Source organism: Rana temporaria, chromosome 6 (assembly GCF_905171775.1).
Source record: "Rana temporaria chromosome 6, aRanTem1.1, whole genome shotgun sequence".
NCBI classification, from domain to species: domain Eukaryota; kingdom Metazoa; phylum Chordata; class Amphibia; order Anura; family Ranidae; genus Rana; species Rana temporaria.
The window spans coordinates 204,696,692-204,719,063 of NC_053494.1; the positions used below are offsets into that span (position 1 = coordinate 204,696,692).

The window sequence follows — 22,372 nt, forward strand, 5'->3', positions numbered from 1 at the left end:
TGTGTATTTTGTGTGGTGCTTTTACTAGGGGAAGTAATCGATTTAATTTCCTGCTTTATTACTTCCCCGCTGCTTGTGTTTACATAGGCAGAGCCCTGTCCTGCGTGTGTTCCAGACGATCAGTGGATCCGGCAGACCCGTTGTCCACCGGAAACCCGGCTATCGTTCCAAGAGAGGCAGAATGGCGGTCTGCCTATGTAAACAAGGCAGATCGCCTTTCTGCTAGTAAGGAAAACAGAGATCTTGGGCCAGATTCTCGTACAGCGGCGTATCTGTGCGGCGGCGTAACATATCCGATTTAGGTTGCGCCTCCGCAACTTAGACGGGCAAGTGCTGTATTCTCAAAGCACTTGCTCCGTAAGTTGCAGCGGCGTAGCGTAAATCGGCCGGCGTAAGCCCGCCTAATTAAAATTTTGAACAGGGGGGCGTGTTTTATGTAAATGTTCTGTGACCCGACGTGATTGACGTTTTTCACGAACGGCGTATGCGCCGTCCGTGGAAATCTCCCAGTGTGCATTGCTCCTTATACGCCGCAAGGACGTATTGGTTTTGACGTGAACGTAAATTACGTCCAGCCCCATTCACGGACGAGTTACGCAAACGACGTAAAATTTTCAAATTTCGTCGCGGGAACGACGGCCATACTTAACATTGGTACGCCACACTTACGCCACCATATAGCAGGGGTAACTATACGCCGGGAAAAGCCTAACGTAAAAGGCGTAACTGTACTGCGTCGGCCGGGCGTACGTTTGTGAATTCGCGTATCTAGCTGATTTACATATTTCGACGCGTAAATCAGCGTACACGCCCCTAGCGGCCAGCGTAAATATGCAGTTACGATCCGACGGCGTAAGAGACTTACGCCTGTCGGATCTAAGGGAAATGTATGCGTAACTGATTCTAAGAATTAGGCGCATAGATACGACAGCGCAACTCAGAGATACGACGGCGTATCTGGAGATACGCCGTCGTATCTCCTCTGAGAATCTGGCCCCTTGTGTTTCTGCTAAGCATTTTTTTAAGATATGACACTTTGGGCCATAAGGTCTAGTAGGTTTAGCAAAAGGATTGGACCAATTGTGTTGCCCCATCTATAGAATTTGCTGTTATTGTACAGCTGCTTTTTGCTTTGTGTGAGAAGTTACAAAGGTATTCACGAGCACCACTGCTTCCCGCCGTATTGTACTCATTTTATGTATTTAATTGCTTGTCGCTACATTGAAATAATACCAAGGCCGCTTTTATTTTACTGCATGTAGCTATAATTGTAAATATACCAGGGCTGATTGTGTTTTATTGCATGTAGCGGTATTGTGGTATTGTAATCGTAGAAAGGCTCTCTGCATTTTATTGCTTGTAGCTCCCTTCATTCCACATGACTGAGCAGCAGAGTATATTCAGGCTTTTGTTGAAGTCATTAATAATGCAGAACGGCTTCTGTCTGTAGAATGGGATCCACGCTCTAAATAATGTATGTTACACATATTGGGGTAGATTCAGGTAGCGCTGCGCACTCTTACGGAGGCGCAGCGTACCGTTTTAACGCTACGCCTCCGTAAATTACTTGCGCTACGCTTCATTCACGAAGCAGTAGCTCCGTAATTTGCGCGGGCGCTCCGTAAAACTGGCCGGCGTAAGCGCGCGTAATTTAAATGATCCCGTAGGGGGCGTGGATCATTTAAATTAGGCGCGTTCCCGCGCCGAACGTAGTGCGCATGCTCCGTCGGGAAACTTTCTCGACGTGCATTGCGGTAAATGACGTCGCAAGGACGTCATTTGCTTCAACGTGAACGTAAATGGCATCCAGCGCCATTCACGATTCACTTACGCAAACGACGTGATTTTTAAAAATCGCGACGCGGGAACGACGGGTATACTTAGCATTGGCTGCCCCTGCTAATAGCATGAGCAGCCTTACGCAGAAACCGACGAACGCAAACGACGTAAAATGCGAACGCAGGGCGCGCGTACGGTTGTGAATCGGCGTGAGTATGCAATTTGCATACTCTACGCTGACCACTACGGGAACGCCACCTAGCGGCCATCGTAAGAATGCAGCCTACGATACGACGGCATAAGGGCCTTATGCCAGTCATATCTTAGGCTGCAGTCGGCGTATCGAGCTTTCTGAATACAGAAAAGTCGATACGCCGGCGCAAATTAGCAATTACGCTGCGTATTTATGGATACGCAGACGTAATTGCTTTCTGAATCTACCCCAATATCACAGATAGCTGCAATCATTCAGGACTGTACCTTACCACTGCGATTCCTGGAGCTATAGCGGAAATAACACCCTGCTTACCCCTAAAGTGTACTAATGGATATTTATATTATCATGGGGTGCAATATGGAGGTCACCATTGACATACTATTAGAGCTGTAGCTGGGATTTTAGCATGAAATCCTCTCTCCCTCCCTTCACCTGTACTGTAAAGTCCTATACACACGATCGGATATCTGATGGAATCTAATCCGATGGATTATTTTGTCGGATATCCGATGAAGCTGACTTTCATCAGTCTTGCCTACACGCCATCGGTCAAAAATCTGACCGTGTCCAAACGCGGTGACGTAAAACACTACGACGTGCTGAGAAAAATTAAGTTCAATGCTTCCGAGCATGCGCCGACAGGATTTTTGACCGATGGAGTTCCACACAGACGATCGTTTTTTTTTTTTCTATCCTTTTTTTATCCATAGGAAAAATTTAAAACATGTTCTATTTTTTTTTTAACCGATGGAAAACAAACCGCTGGGGCCCACACACAATCGGTTTGACCGCTGAAAACAGTCCATCGGTCTGTTTTCATCGGACAAACCGATCGTGTGTACAGAGCTTTAGTTACCACCATATATCTCTCTGCTGATAGGGTAAGAGAAGAACATGTTCGGTCTCCAAAGACCCATGAAAGGCAAAAAAGTTGACTCCTGGGCCCGGATTCAGAGAGCAGTTCCGACAGCGTATCTCCGGATACGCCGTCGTAACTCTGAGTTGCGGGGGTCGTATCTATGCGACTGATTCATAGAATCAGTTACGCATAGATTACCCTAAAATCCGACCATCGTATCTTAGCCTGCATATTTACGCTGGCCGCTAGGTGGCACTTCCGTATATTTACGCAAGGAATATGCAAATTAGGTAGATATGCCGATTCAGAAACGTACGTCCGCCTGGTGCATTTTTTTACGTCGTTTACGTTTGGCTTTATGAGGGGTAACCTATTTTAAGTATGGACGTCGTTCCCGCATCGACTTTTGTAAGTTTTACGTCGTTTGCGTAAGTCATTTGCGAATAGGGCTGTAGGTAAGTTACGTTCACGTCTAAAGCATTGACGATTTGTGGCGTAATTTCGAGCATGCGCACTGGGATTCTTTCACAAATGGCGCATGCGCCGTTCGTAAAAAACGTCAAATACGTGGGGTCACATGTAATTTAAATAAAACACGCCCACATCATCCACATTTGAATTAGGCGGGCTTATGCCGGACCACATACGTTACGCCACCGTAACTTAGGGCGCAAGTTCTTTCTGAATACGGAACTTGCGCCCTAATTACAACAATGTATCTGAATCCGGGCCCTGCAAGCCAAAGATAGTGCTTGGATAACCAGGAATAACTAGAGAATTCAGATGCACCATGACCACATCTGATCCATACCATGAAAATGATATATATATGATATGTGAATAGTTACACCTTAGGACTATCCATTCATATATCATATATATATCATTTTCATCATCAGCATCTTTGATGGACTTTGTATAGTTGATTATCTATCAGTTTATTCACCCATTCACTGCAAGTTTAGATCTTCATTGGAGATTGTTTACACGTTTATTGGATATTGCTTTAAGTGTACTTTTATATAAAGTGAGGGTTATAGCCCCTGCCAGATAATTTTTTACCATCCCTGTCCCATTGCAGAGATTTCCCTTCACTTCCTGCCCCATAGCCAAACAGGAAGTGAGAGGAAATCTATGCAAATTAAGGGAACCCATTGCCCCCTCCCCCAGGCCCTAAGAACTAGTGCATAGCTCCCAACTGTCCCTGATTTGGAGGGACTGTCCCTGATTTGGAACAATGTCCCTCTGTCCCTCATTCCTCCTCATTTGTCCCTCATTTTGGTCTGATATACACTTATATAGATCATATATAAAATGCACTTTTTATCTATCAAAAAGTGATTTCCAGCGCTAAACCTTGCATCCAAATTCTAAATTGCTGCATTCGTAAATTCCAAAAGCCAATATAAAGGAATAGTAGTGGTAAAAAAAAAGCACTTTTTTTGTGCAATTCTCCTTTAAGGGTGCGTGGCAAGGGTGTGTGTCCTATACCTGCATACTTTTGCATACTTTTGCTGATGGGTGTCCCTCATTCCCATCTCAAAAAGTTGGGAGGTATGTTAGTGTCCCCACTTGAAAATGTCAGGGCGGGTCTTAAACAGAAAGGGGTGTGGACTTGACAGGAAGGGGTGGGTCATATTTAACCACTTTCAGCCCAAGGACGTCTTATGACGTCCTGGACTTTCAGTGGGGATATCTGAATGATGGATGCAGCCACAGGCATCATTCAGATATCCATCTCTTCAGCCGGCGAATCCCTGCACCATAAGAACGATCATAGCAGCGGTTCCACCGTTTGATCGTTCTTATAGGCGGCGGGAGGGGGCACCCCCCCTCCCGCCGCCATCCGGTGCTTCTCCGGGCTCTCCTTTGCCATCGGAGACCCGGAGAAACGTTCCGCCGGCGTCTGATGGAAACCATAGAGTAGACTGGTGACCAGATGGTCACCAGTCATCTCCATGATCGTCGGAGGCCTGGGCACGATGTTATGACGTCACGCCCGAGTCCTGGAATGTAAACACAGCCGCAATCGCGGCTGAAAGCATTAGATCGGTGAATTTTTTTTCACGATCTCATGCTTTCCAGCCTGAAGGAGAGATGTGGGGTCTTATTGACCCTGCATCTCTCCATAAAGAGGAGCTGTCACAAATCATTCCTATTACAAGGGATGTTTACATTCCTTGTAATAGGAATAAAAGTGATAAAAAAAAATGCCAAAAAAGTGTAAAAATAAAATAAATTGAGTAAAAAAAAAAAAAAAAAGTTTTTTTAAACGCCCCTATCCCCGGTAGCTCGCGTTTAGAAGTGAACACACACGTAAGTCCTGCCCACATATGTAAACGCCGTTCAAACCACACATGTGAGGTATCGCCGCGTGCGTTAGAGCGCCAGCAACAATTCTAGCACTAGACCTACTCTGTAACTCTAAATTTGTAACTTGTAAAAAAAAAAATAAGCGACGCCTATGGAGATTTTTAAGTACTGACGTTTGGCACCATTCCATGATAGTGCGCAATTTTAAAGCGTGACATGTTAGGTATCTATTTACTCGGCGTAACTTCATCTTTCACAAAAAAATTGGGCTAACTTTACTGTTTTGTAATTTTTAATTCACAAAACCGTTTTTTTCACAAAAAAAAGGCGTTTGAAAAATTATTGCGCAAATACTGTGCGAGATAAAGAGTTGCAATGGCCAGCATTTTTTTCCCTAGGGTGTCTGCTAAAAAAACATATATAGTGTTTGGGGGTTCTGAGTAATTTTCTAACAAAAAAATTATGATTTATGCATGTAGGAGAGAAGTGCCAACATAGGCCCGGTATGGAAGTGGTTAAACTAGGGGGTGTATGAGTTTAGTCAGGGCTAGGGCAGCACAAAACCTAAATACACTACTGTCTGGGGGTCCGTGTAGATCACAAATTCAGCAATTGCATGCAATGCCAAGCTACAGAACCCTCAAAATAGGGCAGAACACATGAAAACTTAAATAAACACACATGAAAAGGCAAATTAAAAAAATGCGAAAGATTCATAGCAATGCACACAGGAAGGTGTGAACCCGGCCTGAATTATCTCATTGGAAGTCGTCGATGTACAGAGCAATAAATCGCTTGCTTACAATACAGACCATGACATCAAGCATATGTACAGTTTAATGTGTTCCACCGGTGTACTTCATTAAACATCCCCAGTAACATTTTCTGAGTTACCTTTCTTCCACATGATGCGGGGTGCAGGGCTGCCAGCAGGAAGACAGGAAAGGGTTACCGAATCCCCATCTAGAATGACCGTGTCCCTCAACTTGATGTGGAAAACCGGGGGGAAATCTGCACAAAAACACCAAAAACACACAAAATTACCAATGGGCCCCGTCACCAGACCAATCATTTCCCAGACTCTTGTACTGGTCATTTTTTGATAGATCTATAGCAGAATTTCTCAACCTTTTTTCAGTCAAGGCACACTTTAAAAATGACGGACAGTCTTTGAGGCCCATCATTCTAAAATATAAAAACTATTCTAAAAGTTTTACATAATGCAGCAACATCCAGACATGTAGGACACCCAACGTTAGAAGTGATTTCTTCTTTCAAATCCAATACACTTTTGAAAACTGGTACTGACTAGCAGTGACAGCTGGTGAGTTTTTCATTTGGGGGGGGGGGTGGCAAACAGGCAAACAAGCACCCTCCCTCTCTGGATGGCACTAACAGCCCCCCCGGGGCGGCCCCGGGGGGGCAGCACTGATACACCCCCCCTACCTCGGGCGGCCGGCAGTCAGGCACCTACCTGATCTAGGGCTGGCGGGCTGTGGTGTCCTCTCCTCCAATCCCGGGGTGCGGGCAGCGGCTCCGGTGTCTGCCCCTCCCGCTATTTCCTCCACCGTGTGTCTCCTATCTGTTCCTAGTAAGCGCTAGACATCCAATAGGATTGTCTGACGCTTTGGCTAATTGGGAAACAGGTCTCACGGCCTGCCTCCTGATGAGGGAGGAACTTTAGTGTGAAAATTAATTCCCTATCGTCACTGTAACAGTATATCTGTGTTAGGGCCGTCCTAACAATGCGACTGATTCATAGAATCAGTTACGCATAGCTAGCCCTAAGATCCGACAGGTGCCGGATCTTAAGGATGCAATTCTAGGCCGGCCGCTAGGTGGCGAGGCCATTGCGGTCGGCGTAGAATATGCAAATGAATAGTTACAGCGATTCCCGAACGTCCGCGCTGCCCGTCGATCTAACTTTACGTTGTTTCCGTCGAGTTACGCCGTGTAAAATTAGGGCTGAGCCCTAGTTGTCCTAAGCCATGTTAAGTATGGCCGTCGTTTCCGCGTCGAAATTTAAAAAACAAAGTCGTTTGCGTGAGTCGTCCGTGAATGGCGCTGGACGCCATTTACGTTAACGTCAAAACAAATGACGTCCGTGCGACGGCATTTAGCGCAATGCACGTCGGGTAATTTACCCGACGGAGCATGCGCAGTATGTTCTGCGCGGGAACGCGCCTAATTTAAATGGTGCCTGCCCCATTTGAATTGGGCGGGCTTGCGCCGAGCGCATTTACGATACACCGCCGCAAGTTTACAGGTAAGAGTTCTGAGAATCAGGCACTTACGCTGTAAACCTGCAGCGGTGTAACGTAAATCACATACGTTACGCTGCCCAGGAGCAACGTAATTCTATGTGAATCTGGCCCGGTGTTCTTAGGGTCAAAGTAAGCATTTTTCTTCCCCTAAACACAACGGCCCGGATTCACGTAGCACTTATGCCGACGTACACTTACGCCGCGTAAGTGTAAATGTGTGCCTTCGTATCTGTGCACCGTGCCCACAGAACTAGATCCGCCTGAAAATAGGCTTCCTACGACCGACATAAGTTTCCTACGCCGTCGTATCGTGGGCGCATATTTACGCTGGCCGCAAGGGGCGCTCCCATTGATTTACGATTCGAATATGCAAATGAGTGAGATACGCCGATTCACGAACGTACTTGCGCCCGGCGCATTAATATACGCGATTTACGTAAGTCGTACATCCGGCGTAATGTTATGCCTCATAAAGCAGGTGTAAGTCAGTGGCATCAATGCAAATTGCTGCACCAGGGAACACAGCCGTAGTTTTTTACGACGTTTACGTAGTACGTGAATAGGGCTGGGCGTAGGTTACGTTCACGTCGTAGGCAGTGATTCGACGTATCTTAGGCGTTCGTTCCGACGTGATTCTGAGCATGTGCACTGGGATACGTCCATGAGCCGGCGCATGCGCCGTTCGTTATTCGTATCTTGATGGCGCTCGGCCCATCATTTACATGCGGTCACGCCTCATTAGCATGGCTCATGCCCACTGCCACTTACGACGAGTTACCCCGAGGGAACCCAGCGTACATTTGGGAGCAAGTGCTTTGTGAATACTGTGCTCGCCGCTCTGCGCTACGTCGGCGTAGTGTATATTCGATACGCTATGCCGGCAAAACTATGCGCCGAAGGCACATGTACAGTCGTGCCAATCAACATCTAAATGATTCAGAGAAGGATTGGGAGAAAGTGCTGTGATCAAATGAGACCAAAATTTAGCCCTTTGGCATTAACTGTACTCACCGTGTTTTGAGGAAGAAAAATGCTGACTATGAACCTAAGAATACCATCCCTACAGTGAAGCACAGAGGTGGAAACATTACGCTTTGGGTCAGTTTCTTTACTAAAGGTACAGGCCAACTTTGCCTCATTGAGGGGCCAATGGACTTCTCTCAGCCAGAACCCTGTAGATGGGTCATGGATGGGTCTTCCAGCATGACAATGACCCCAAACCTGCCGCCAAGCCAACAAACAAGTGGCTCAAGAAGACCCACATTAAGGTCATGAAGTGGCCTAGTCAGTCTCCAGACCTTAATCCTATCTAAAATGTATGGAGGGAGAAAACTTTGATTTGCAAAGAGAAAGCCAAGAAACCTTAATGATTTAACCACTTCCGGACCGCCGCATGTATATGTACGTCGGCAGAATGGCACGTACAGGCACATTGGCGTACCTGTACGTCCCTGCCTAGACGTGGGTCGGGGGTCGGGACCCCCCCCCCCCCTGCTACATGCGGCGGTCCGAAACCCGCGGGGAGCGATCCGGGACGAGGGCGCGGCTATTAGTTTCTAGCCGCCCCCTCGCGATCGCTCCCCGGAGCGGAAGAACGGGGAGAGCCATATGTAAACACGGCTTCCCCGTGCTTCACTGTGGCGGCTGCATCGATCGAGTGATCCCTTTTATAGGGAGACACGATCGATGACGTCAGACCTACAGCCACACCCCCCTACAGTTGTAAACACACACTAGGTGAAGCCTAACTCCTACAGCGCCCCCTGTGGTTAACTCCCAAACTGCAACTGTCATTTTCACAATAAACAATGCAATTTAAATGCATTTTTTGCTGTGAAAATGACAATGGTCCCAAAAATGTGTCAAAATTGTCCGAAGTGTCCGCCATAATGTCGCAGTCATGAAAAAAATCTCTGATCGCCGCCATTAGTAGTAAAAAAATAATAAAACTATCCCCTATTTTGTAAATGCTATAAATTTTGCGCAAACCAATCGATAAACGCTTATTGCGATTTTTTTTACCAAAAATAGGTAGAAGAATACGTATCAGCCTAAACTGAGGGAAAAAATGTTTTTTATATATATTTTTGGGGGATATTTATTACAGCAAAAAGTAAAAAATATTGCATTTTTTTCAAAATTGTCGCTCTATTTTTGTTTATAGCGCAAAAAATAAAAACCGCAGAGGTGATCAAATACCACCAAAAGAAATCTCTATTTGTGGGGAAAAAAGTACACCAATTTTGTTTGGGAGCCACGTCGCACGACCGCGCAATTGTCTGTTAAAGCAACGCAGTGCCGAATTGTAAAAACCCCTTGGGTCATTTAGCAGCATATTGGTCCGGTCCTTAAGTGGTCAGAGAAGATCTGTAAAGAAGAGTGGACAAAAATCCCTCCTGAGATGTGCAAATCTGATCACCAACTACAAGAAACGTCTGACCTCTGTGCTTCCCAACAAGGGGTTCTCCACCAAGTACCAAGTCATGTTTTGTTAGGGGATCAAAAACTAAATTACTCACTGAACTGCAACCTAATTTATATCATTTGTATCATGTGTTTTTTTTTGGATTTTTGGTTTCTGATCTGCCTCTATCATTTAAAATACACCTATGATAAAAATTATAGACCCTTCATTTCTTTGTAAGTGGCAAAACTTACAAAATATGCCAGGGATCAAATTATTATTTTCCCCACTCATGGGCAGATTTATGTGTATTTTACAAGAGGACATAATAATTCACCTTTGGTTGTGAATACAGTCACCTGTGTTATAACTTTGAAACATTTTTTCCACAAAATCAATAAACTAAAAGAAGTTACAATGTCAACGTGTAGACTACACCGAGTTAAGGTTTTAAATATCATATTTATTTAATGAGGTTTTACATAACTTATCACACATAGACCTGCAAAAATCTGTTATTATAATCGTTCCTTTCCTCCCTCTCTGCCTGTAGATCTCCCTCCTTTCCTGAACTTTCCCAGACATCTCTCCCCGATCTCCCTCCATGGCACCAGCGTGATGAGCTCTCTGTCCCGGGGGGTCTCTCTGTACCTGGTAACAGTTGTGTTGTGCTGAGTGCAGCCACTCCCAGGCAGGATTGTGTTCTATCCACAACACATAACGGTGTCACCTGTCCCCCCCCCTCCACCTCCCTCCACGATCCCCCCTCGTTACTAAGGACGCTGATGTCACTAACTGCTATATATATATGAAGGAGAGAAGAGAGAGGGACAGTGACCGCTCCACACCGAACACCTAACCCATCGGAACCCGGAGAGACCAATTTTATTCATCATCATGGTGAGCGAGCGACTGCACTCTGCCATCCTATACATTCCTCTATGTGTGACCGCACTCTGCTATCCTATACATCCCTCTATGTGTGACCGCACTCTGCCATCCTATACATCCCTCTATGTGTGACTGCACTCTGCTATCCTATACATTCCTCTATGTGTGACTGCACTCTGCTATCCTATACATTCCTCTATGTGTGACTGCACTCTGCTATCCTATACATCCCTCTATGTGTGACTGCACTCTGCCATCCTATACATCCCTCTATGTGTGACCGCACTCTGCCATCCTATACATCCCTCTATGTGTGACTGCACTCTGCCATCCTATACATCCCTCTATGTGTGACTGCACTCTGCCATCCTATACATCCCTCTATGTGTGACTGCACTCTGCCATCCTATACACCCCTCTATGTGTGACCGCACTCTGCCATCCTATACATTCCTCTATGTGTGACTGCACTCTGCATCCTATACATCCCTCTATGTGTGACTGCACTCTGCCATCCTATACATCTCTCTATGTGTGACCGCACTCTGCCATCCTATACATTCCTCTATGTGTGACTGCACTCTGCATCCTATACATCCCTCTATGTGTGACTGCACTCTGCCATCCTATACATCCCTCTATGTGTGACCGCACTCTGCATCCTATACATCCCTCTATGTGTGACTGCACTCTGCCATCCTATACATCCCTCTATGTGTGACTGCACTCTGCCATCCTATACATCCCTCTATGTGTGACTGCACTCTGCTATCCTATACATCCCTCTATGTGTGACTGCACTCTGCCATCCTATACATCCCTCTATGTGTGACTGCACTCTGCCATCCTATACATCCCTCTATGTGTGACTGCACTCTGCTATCCTATACATCCCTCTATGTGTGACTGCACTCTGCCATCCTATACATTCCTCTATGTGTGACTGCACTCTGCCATCCTATACATCCCTCTATGTGTGACTGCACTCTGCCATCCTATACATCCCTCTATGTGTGACTGCACTCTACATCCTATACATCCTTCTATGTGTGACTGCACTCTGCTATCCTATACATCCTTCTATGTGTGACTGCACTCTGCCATCCTATACATCCCTCTATGTGTGACTGCACTCTGCATCCTATACATCCCTCTATGTGTGACCGCACTCTGCCATCCTATACATCCCTCTATGTGTGACTGCACTCTGCCATCCTATACATCCCTCTATGTGTGACTGCACTCTGCCATGCTATACATCCTTCTATGTGTGACCACACTCTGCATCCTATACATCCCTCTATGTGTGACTGCACTCTGCCATCCTATACATCCCTCTATGTGTGACTGCACTCTGCCATCCTATACATCCCTCTATGTGTGACTGCACTCTGCCATCCTATACATCCTTCTATGTGTGACTGCACTCTGCCATCCTATACATCCCTCTATGTGTGACTGCACTCTGCCATCCTATACATCCCCCTATGTGTGACTGCCCTCTGCCATCCTATACATCCCTCTATGTGTGACTGCACTCTCTTCCATCCTATACATCCCTCTATGTGTGACTGCACTCTGCAATCCTATACATCCCTCTATGTGTGACAGCACTCTGCCATCCTATACATCCCTCTATGTGTGACTGCACTCTGCCATCCTATACACCCTCTATGTGTGACTGCACTCTGCCATCCTATACATCCTTCTATGTGTGACTGCACTCTGCCATCCTATACATCCCTCTATGTGTGACTGCACTCTGCCATCCTATACACCCTCTATGTGTGACTGCACTCTGCCATCCTATACATCCCTCTATGTGTGACAGCACTCTGCCATCCTATACATCCCTCTATGTGTGACAGCACTCTGCCATCCTATACATCCCTCTATGTGTGACCGCACTCTGCCATCCTATACATCCCTCTATGTGTGACTGCACTCTGCCATCCTATACATCCCTCTATGTGTGACTGCCCTCTGCCATCCTATACATCCCTCTATGTGTGACTGCACTCTGCCATCCTATACATCCCTCTATGTGTGACTGCACTCTGCCATCCTATACATCCCTCTATGTGTGACTGCACTCTGCCATCCTATACATCTCTCTATGTGTGACTGCACTCTGCCATCCTATACATCCTTCTATGTGTGACTGCACTCTGCCATCCTATACATCCTTCTATGTGTGACCACACTCTGCCATCCTATACATCCCTCTATGTGTGACCGCACTCTGCCATCCTATACATCCCTCTATGTGTGACTGCACTCTGCCATCCTATACATCCCTCTATGTGTGACTGCACTCTGCCATCCTATACATTCCTCTATGTGTGACTGCACTCTGCCATCCTATACATCCCTCTATGTGTGACCGCACTCTGCCATCCTATACATCCCTCTATGTGTGACTGCACTCTGCCATCCTATACATCCCTCTATGTGTGACTGCACTCTGCCATCCTATACATCCCTCTATGTGTGACTGCACTCTGCCATCCTATACATCCCTATATGTGTGACAGCACTCTGCAATTTGTTTCTGTATCTGCAGTATAATCTCCTTTAGATATAGTTGGGTGAGCCTAAATAACACATTCAGTATCCACGCAGAACTCAGTATGCAAATAGCTTTGCAGTCCAGCAGTCTACACTCTGCCTATTGTGTCTGTAATGTGTCCGTACTGTGTTTGTATTGTGTCCCTACTGTGTCTGTATTGTGTCCATACTGTGTCTGTACTGTGTCTGTATTGTGTTCGTACTGTGTCCAGTCCATACTGTGTCTGTATTGTGTCTGTACTGTGTCCGTACTGTGTCTGTACTGTGTCCGTACTGTGTCTGTACTGTGTCTGTACTGTGTCTGTACTGTGTCCGTACTGTGTCTGTATTGTGTCCGTACTGTGTCTGTATTGTGTCCGTACTGTGTCTGTATTGTGTCCGTACTGTGTCTGTACTATGTCCGTACTGTGTCTGTACTGTGTCTGTACTGTGTCTGTACTATGTCTGTACTGTGTCCGTACTGTGTCTGTATTGTGTCCGTACTGTGTCTGTATTGTGTCCGTACTGTGTCTGTACTGTGTCCGTACTGTGTCTGTACTGTGTCTGTACTGTGTCTGTACTGTGTCTGTACTATGTCCGTACTGTGTCTGTACTGTGTCTGTACTGTGTCTGTACTGTGTCCGTACTGTGTCCGTACTGTGTCCGTACTGTGTCTGTACTGTGTCCGTACTGTGTCTGTACTGTGTGTGACAACAATGTCAGGATTCAATTACGCTTTGTAAATCAATACTTTTTTTTTTTTTTAGCTATTTTGAGTCTTGTAGAGTAGTACGGTGGCAGACGCAATTAGCCCATGTAGGGGTTACAAAAGAGACAAAAATAATAACTTAAAATAAGACATTGTATAGTAACCATATAGTAACAAAAATAGACTTGAATAAAATAAATAAATGAAAATAAAGTGAACGGTGCGTGACTCGAGGATAATACACTGGAGCATGGATACCCATTTAAAAAATCCACCCATTATTATTTTATGAATTTACTGGAGTGGCTGTTGAGGGATTGTAAATCAATACTTTGAATGGAGTCAGAAACTCTTGACACTTGTCTGTACTTGGAGAATTTAGATTATAAAAAAAACACACCATAAGCAAATGTAATTCATTGTAACATTTATGTGTACGCCGAGTCTCGGGAAATATACCTGATCTAATTAGGGAACTGCTCTTCTTTGTTCACTTTAACATTTGTGTTACTTTATTATGTTATATATAAATTCCACAATCTTGCAACTACTATTTTCTAGTACAGTTTGGAATAAATATGTTTGACCAACATCCATATTTTTTTTTGTATTTTATACAATTTCTGTTGCATGTCTCTGCTATCTAACAAGACCTTTACTGTTTGCCCCACACAGAGGGAATGCATCTCAGTCCACGTTGGCCAAGCTGGCGTCCAGATGGGCAATGCCTGCTGGGAGCTGTACTGCCTGGAACATGGAATCCAGCCGGACGGACAGATGCCCAGTGACAAAACCATCGGAGGGGGAGACGATTCCTTCAACACCTTCTTCAGTGAGACCGGGGCTGGAAAACACGTCCCCCGTGCTGTCTTTGTGGACCTGGAGCCCTCTGTGATTGGTGAGTAGATTGGCTTTGGGGTCTAGGACTGGGTGCAGAAGAGTACGTCAAAATGTAGTAAGTGTCACCAAAGTGTCTCCAGTTTAGATATTAACCATCATTGTTATATCTCTACAGATGAGGTGAGGACAGGAACCTACCGGCAACTTTTCCACCCTGAGCAACTCATCACCGGTAAGGAAGACGCCGCCAACAACTATGCCCGAGGTCACTACACCATCGGCAAAGAGATCATCGACCTGGTGCTGGACAGAGTCCGCAAACTGGTGAGTAGAATGAGGCAAAACAACCTTCCAGTTCCAAACACTGTGTATTTTTTATGTTTGAAATAGATCCCCCCGAATTAAAATCACTCGAAAATCACTCATTCTTTTTTTCCTTGGGGATTCTTGAGGCAATTTCCTCCTGATATTCGTCTCGTCTCCAGCTCTACTGAGGTCATAGGTGTGCACAACCTATTGCATTAGAGTGTGCACCCCAAGGCTCAAACACACATGCTTGTGTACTTATAGTATCTCACAAAAATGAGTACACCCCTCACACACAGCCATTAATGTCTAAACCGCTGGCAACAAAAGTGAGTACACTCCTAAGTGAAAAAGTCCAAATTGGGTCCAAAGTGTCAATTTTTTGTGTGGCCACAATTATTTTCCAGCACTGCCTTAACCCTCTTGGGCATGGAGTTCACCAGAGCTTCACTGGAGTCCTCTTCCCCTCCTCCATGATGAGGGAGCTGATGAATGTTAGAGACCTTGCGCTCCTCCACCTTCCGTTTGAGGTGTTCAATATCTATCTTCGCCCTCTCTTTGAAATCATCAGTAACCAGAAGTTACTTTACCACTCCTATGCAGATGACACACAACTGTATTTCCGCATCTGCAACAAAAATGATCATTCTCTTGGACTAGAGAAATGCCTTACTCTAAGGCTTTGTACACACCAGCGGATCTGTCCGCCGAAAACGGTCCGCCGGACCGTTTTCAGCAGACATGTCCGCTGCGTCCGCTGCCGGATTTCTGTCTGATGGTCGTACACACCATCAGACAGAAATCCGCGTGGACACGATACGCGTTGACGTGGCCGCGCCGTCGCCGTGACGATGACGCGGCGACGTGCGCGGCCCTGGAAGGTCAATGCTTCCACGCATGCGTCGAATCACTTCGACGCATGCAAGGGCTTTCGGCCGATCGGACATGTCCGGTGAGTCTGTACAGACGACCGAACATGTCCGACGGACAGGCTTCCAGCAGACATGTTTCTTAGCATGCTAAGAAACATTTGTCCGCTGGAAACTGTCCGATCCACTGGACAATTGTCCGGTCGGCCATACACACGACCGAACATGTCTGCTGAAACTGGTTCGCGGACCAGTTTCAGCAGACATGTTTGGTCGTGTTTACGGGGCCTAATAGATAACTGGATGACATCACCCCGCGACAACATGGACACCCCCGCCCATTCTGGTAAAACGATCACCCCTAGCACCAAAGTCAAAAGTCTTGGAGTCACTTTAAACACCTACATGACAATGGATGCACAAATAGGGTCAGTAGTCAGCGGATCCCACCATCTGCTGCGCCTACTACGCAGACTCAACCCCTTTATCCCGAAAGAGGACATTGCAGTCAGGGTGGGAACAATCATCAATTCCAGACTGGACTATGCAAATGCCCTCTATCTCGGACTCCCAAAATACCAAATCACTCGTCTGCAAGTCGTTCAAAATACGGCCGCTCGATTAGTGACTGGCAAATAACCATGGGAATCCATGGGAATCAATCTCACCTTCACTGAGATCCCTTCATTGGTTGCCAGTAAAAGACAGAATCACTTTCAAGGCACTCTGCCTAATGCATAAGTGTATTCAAGGTAATGCCCCCCAATATCTATGCGAAAAAATAAAAGCTCACAACCCCAATCGCATTCTGCGATCCACCAATCAAAATCTACTCCAGATACCCAAAGCCAGATACAAGTCCAAAGGGGACCTCACCTGTGGAACGCGCTACCAACCACCATCCGATTGGAGTTGGACCACTTGGCCTTCAGGAGAAAGATTAAAACCCATCTCTTCTGAGGTCAAAGAGTTTTTACCCAGGGAATGGACACAGCGCCCAGAGGCGATTCAGTTTGCATGTGTTGCGCTATATAAGTTTTTCACTCACTCACTCACTCACTCAGGATGCCCCACAAATGCTCAATAGGGTTTAGGTCTGGAGACATGCTTGGCCAGTCCATCACCTTTACGCTCAGCTTCTTTAGCAAGGCAGTGGTTGTCTCTGAGGTGTGTTTGAGGTTGTTATGTTGGAATACTGCCCTGCAGCCCAGTCTCCAAAGGGAGGGGATCATGATCTGCTTCAGTATGTCACAGTACATGTTGGCATTCATGGTTCCCTCAATGAACTGTAGCTCCCCAGTGCCGGCAGCACTCATGCAGCCCCAGACCATGACACTCCCACCACCATGCTTGACTGTAGGCAAGACACACTTGTCTTTGTACTCCTCACCTGGTTTCCGCCACACACACTTCACACCATCTGAACCAAAGTTTATCTTGGTCTCATCAGACCACAGGACATGGTTCCAGTGGTCTGATGAGCTTGTGGGCTTTCTTCTGCTTCATCTTTAGAAGAGGCTTCCTTCTGAGACGACAGCCATGCAGACCAATTTGATGCAGTGTGCAGCGTATGGTCTGAGCACTGACAGGCTAACCCCCCCCACCCCTTCAACCTCTGCAGCAATGCTGGCAGCACTCATACATCCATTTCCCAAAGACAACCTCTGCATATGACGCTGAGCATGTGCACTCAACTTCTTTGGTCGACCATGGTGAGGCCTGTTCTGAGTGGAACTTGTCCTGTTAAACGGCTGTACGGTCTTGGCCACCATGCTGCAGCTCAGTTTCAGGGTCTTGGCAGTCTTCCTATAGCTTAGGCCATCTTTATGTAGAGCAACAAACCTTTATTTTCAAATATATCCACAGTTTTGTTGTCAGAATGTCCGATCGTGGATCGTGTGTACGCGGCATAAGAGCGATAACACCTAATTTAACACACCTGCTCCCCATTCACACCTGAGACCTTGTAACACTAACGAGCCACATGGCACCGAGGAGGGAAAATTGCTAATTGGGCCCTTAGGGGCGTACTGACTTTTGTTGCCAGCAGTTAATGGCTGTGTGTTGAGTTATTTTGAGGGAACAGCAAATTGACACTGTTATACAAGCTGTACACTCACTACTTTATATAGACAGCGTATATAGATATATCTATCTATCCATATATATATATATATATATATATATATATATATATATATATATATATATATATACACACATTCACACAAACACTGTTATAAATAAATGTAAATTAACATTTTAAAATGTATTAAAACATGGACTGTGTCAGTAGTTTTTTTTCTTTTTATTATTTTATTATTTTTATACTTTTTTACAATATTATAAACACAGTTTACTATGCTTTAGTTATGAATGAACATAGGAGCTAACGATCACTCACTGTGTTCATTTAGAAAAAGGATGTTGTTTTGATAAATTATATATTTACTAGCCCATTCCCCCGCTCTCCATCCTGAAACATCCCCCGCAGTAGCCAGCAGGAGAGCAGAGGAGGGAAGCCGGAAGCACTGCAGGGAAGGGGCATGTGGGCCTGGGCAGTAGGGGCAATCAGGAAAGAGGGGGGACTAGCGAACCATATCTCACATGGGGGGCACCTACCTTTTAACATCACATGCTGGCCATTGGCCAATGTCATTCGGCAAGTTATTGTGTATCGAGCGGGTGGGGGAGGGGGGGCTGCCGTTCATCATGATTAACGATGAATTTGCATCTTGGGCATTATTTTTTTAATAAGGACTTGTGAAAAACAGTCCTGTGTTTTTATTTACTTTTGATTATTTTTGGTGAATGAGTAAGGGTTCTATATACTGTTAAAAGGGGCATCCAGATTCCAAAGAGTCACCCCCTGCGCCCCCACAACCACTGCGCCAGGGATGTGGGGAAGAGGCCCCTGTCCTCATCAACATGCGGACAAGGTGTTTGCCAGAAAGGGGTTCCCCCCATGGAAAAGTGTCCCCCCATGTTGAGAGAATGTGGCTTGGTATGGCACTCATTCGTTCCCTCTTGTCCTAGCCTGCTGGGCTGCATGCACAGATAAAGGTTTGGTATAGATTTTGGGGGGACCCCAACGCCATTTTTTTGGACTTGGGGTTCCCCTTCAATCCATACCAGGCTCTTTGGCCCTGGTATGAATTTTGAAGAAGGGACCAGCAAGCCGTTTTTTTAATCTATTTTTTATGTCAACTCTTTTATGTACATTCTGCTGTCAACTGGTAATCCCCAGCTGCCAGCAAGGATGACTCATCGTTGTTAGGACCCTGGTGCATGCCAGCTCCTTAACAACCAATGACTTATGCCTGCTGCTGACTTGATATGGTTTCTAATAATGTTATTGCACCTGCATAGTAGTTATCTAACATCTCCTTGTGTCTTCTTTTTCAGGCTGACCAGTGCACCGGTCTCCAGGGATTCCTCATCTTCCACAGTTTCGGTGGTGGCACCGGCTCTGGTTTCACCTCCCTATTGATGGAACGTCTGTCTGTTGATTATGGCAAAAAGTCCAAGCTCGAATTCTCCATCTACCCAGCTCCTCAGATCTCCACAGCTGTGGTTGAGCCCTATAATGCCATCCTCACCACCCACACTACCCTGGAGCACTCAGACTGTGCTTTCATGGTGGACAACGAAGCCATTTATGACATCTGTCGCAGAAACCTGGACATTGAACGTCCAACCTATACCAACCTAAACCGTCTGATTGGTCAGATTGTCTCCTCAATCACTGCCTCCCTCAGATTTGATGGAGCTCTGAATGTGGACTTGACAGAGTTCCAGACCAACCTGGTGCCCTACCCCCGTATTCACTTCCCCCTGGCCACCTATGCCCCTGTAATCTCTGCAGAGAAAGCTTACCATGAGCAGCTCTCTGTGTCTGAGATCACCAACGCTTGCTTTGAGCCAGCCAACCAGATGGTGAAATGTGACCCCAGACACGGTAAATACATGGCTTGTTGCCTGCTGTACCGTGGTGATGTGGTGCCCAAAGATGTCAATGCTGCTATTGCCACCATCAAGACCAAACGCACCATCCAGTTTGTGGACTGGTGCCCAACAGGATTCAAGGTTGGTATCAACTACCAGCCACCAACTGTGGTTCCTGGTGGAGATCTGGCTAAGGTGCAGCGTGCCGTGTGCATGTTGAGCAACACCACAGCCATTGCTGAGGCCTGGGCTCGCCTGGACCACAAGTTTGATCTGATGTATGCCAAGCGTGCCTTTGTGCACTGGTATGTGGGTGAGGGTATGGAGGAAGGAGAGTTCTCTGAGGCTCGGGAGGACATGGCCGCCCTGGAGAAGGATTATGAAGAGGTTGCCACTGACAGCGTCGAAGGAGAGGGTGAAGGAGAGGAGGGGGAAGAGTATTGAAAAAACTGTAACCTCTGATACTGGAATATACATTTTGCATTAAATAAATATTTTTAGTCTGTCATCACTTTTATTTTCTGAAATATGTATATGTGTGGAACTTCACATTATTTGTCCTTGTATATTTCATAGATAGATTTGTAGGTGCGCCATCTGAATGTGTATATCTCGAGTATAAGCTATAGAAAAAACCTCTCTAGCAATACACACCAAACTGAGCGTGTGCAGTTCGTCCACAAGGCTCTGTTCTATGAGGAAATGGTTTGCGGACTGTGGAAGAAGAGGAGGATCGGAGGGGTCCTTTACTCCAGATGATGTTAGTTTTGACGAAACGCGTTGGTGTGAGCCACCATCCAGGTCATTGCGTTTGAGGATCCTCTTCTGTGAGCTTATTCTTATTTACAGCACTGTTTTTCTACATTTGTGTTAAGTGGTTTTAACCCTTTTTTAATAAACTGTACAATACGCATTTACACTGTGTGTGGGGCTTTAAAGCCCCACACACAGTGTAAATGCGTATTGTACAGTTTATTAAAAAAAGGGTTAAAACCACTTAACACAAATGTAGAAAAACAGTGCTGTAAAAAAGAATAAGCTTGCGACTTCACTTCCTGGTTCCCTACTGCGCATGCGCGAGTCACCCTGCGCGATCCCACTGGTTCCTGCTGTCTTCTGGGACCTGTATGTCTCCCAGAAGACAGCAGGGGGTACGGAGTAGGTGCCAGACGTGGCGTAGATCATGGTGATCAATGCCCGGAAGTGGGAGCAAATACCTGGATTACACAGGTATCTGCTCCCCCCCCCCCCCCCCGGCACAAAAAACGGAAGTTCCATTTTTGGGTAAAGATCCGCTTTAATGTATTTTTACATGGATCCATGTAATGGGAGAATGAAGTGCATACACTGAACTTCTCCACATTGGCCCAGATTCAGGTAGATCCGCGCAATATTTGCGTGGGCAAAGGGCAACGATTTTTGCTCTGCGCCCACGCAAATATTTCGATTTGCCCGCGATTCACGGAGCAGTAGCTCCGTAAATTGCGCGGGCGCTATGCTAATTAGCCCGGCGTAAGGGCGCCTAATGTAAATGATCCCGCCGGGGGCGGGAATCATTTAAATTAGGCGCGCTCCCGCGCCGAGCGAACAGCGCATGCTCCGTCGGGAAACTTTCCCGACGTACATTGCGGCACATGACGTCGCAAGGACGTCATTTGCTTCTAAGTAAACGTGAATGGCGTCCAGCGCCATTCACGAATCACTTACGTAAACGACGTGAAATTTAAATTTCACGAGCGGGAAGGGCGGCTATACTTTAGCATTGGCTGCCCCTGCTATTAGCAGGAGCAACCTTGCGCTAAAGTCGCCGTACGGAAACTCCGTACCTTGCGTGCGCAGGGCCCGCGCAACTTTCGTGAATCGGTGGTAGTATGCAATTTGCATACTATACGCCGATCACAATGGCCGCGCCCCCTAGCGGACAACGCAAGAATGCAGCGTGAGATATGAAGGCATAAGGAGGCTTATGTCTGTCATATCCTAGGCTGCAGTCCGCGTAGCGATGTTCCTGAATCAGGGGCATTCGCTACGCGGGAGCAAAATAGCTTCTTGAATCTGGGCCATTGAGTTTCAATGGGAGTGCGTGACCTGCCCTATGCCTTGGTGGATGTAAGATTTCCCAAGTGATTTATTATCACACTGGCTTGTTTGACTCTCTGCCTACTAGGTTGTTGAGCCTATAATCTCTGGTAAGGGCATTTACACTTTCCTTGGTGGTGGATCCCTGCACTTTTATGTCACATGAGGAGTGAGACGCATGGGCATTTACTGGGACCACTCATCTGAAGTCACATGTACGACACTTTGCACTTTGCCGATCTACGAGAATCTGGCCCTACATACTAATCACTTAAGGGCCAGATTCTCGTAGATCGGCGTATCTTTGTTCCGGCATAGCGTATCCTATTTACGCTACGCCTCCGCAACTT

The 22,372-nt window shown here is 46.3% G+C and overlaps 2 protein-coding genes across 2 annotated transcripts in view; one reads left to right on the top strand and one right to left on the bottom strand.

Annotated features, from left to right (window-relative positions):
• Window positions 1-22,372, bottom strand: part of SPEG (striated muscle enriched protein kinase) — a 382,864-nt gene that overhangs the window by 27,425 nt on the left and 333,067 nt on the right. The window contains exon 32 of the mRNA XM_040358128.1: window positions 6,063-6,179. Within this exon, the coding sequence (XP_040214062.1) occupies window positions 6,063-6,179 (117 nt within the window). The remainder of the gene's footprint in view (window positions 1-6,062; window positions 6,180-22,372) is intronic.
• Window positions 10,631-20,451, top strand: LOC120944186 (tubulin alpha-1D chain-like). The gene is made up of 4 exons (XM_040358129.1): window positions 10,631-10,736; window positions 14,659-14,881; window positions 14,999-15,147; window positions 19,404-20,451. The coding sequence occupies exons 1-4, from the start codon at window positions 10,734-10,736 to the stop codon at window positions 20,385-20,387; spliced, it is 1,359 nt and encodes a 452-aa protein (XP_040214063.1). The 5' UTR covers window positions 10,631-10,733; the 3' UTR covers window positions 20,388-20,451.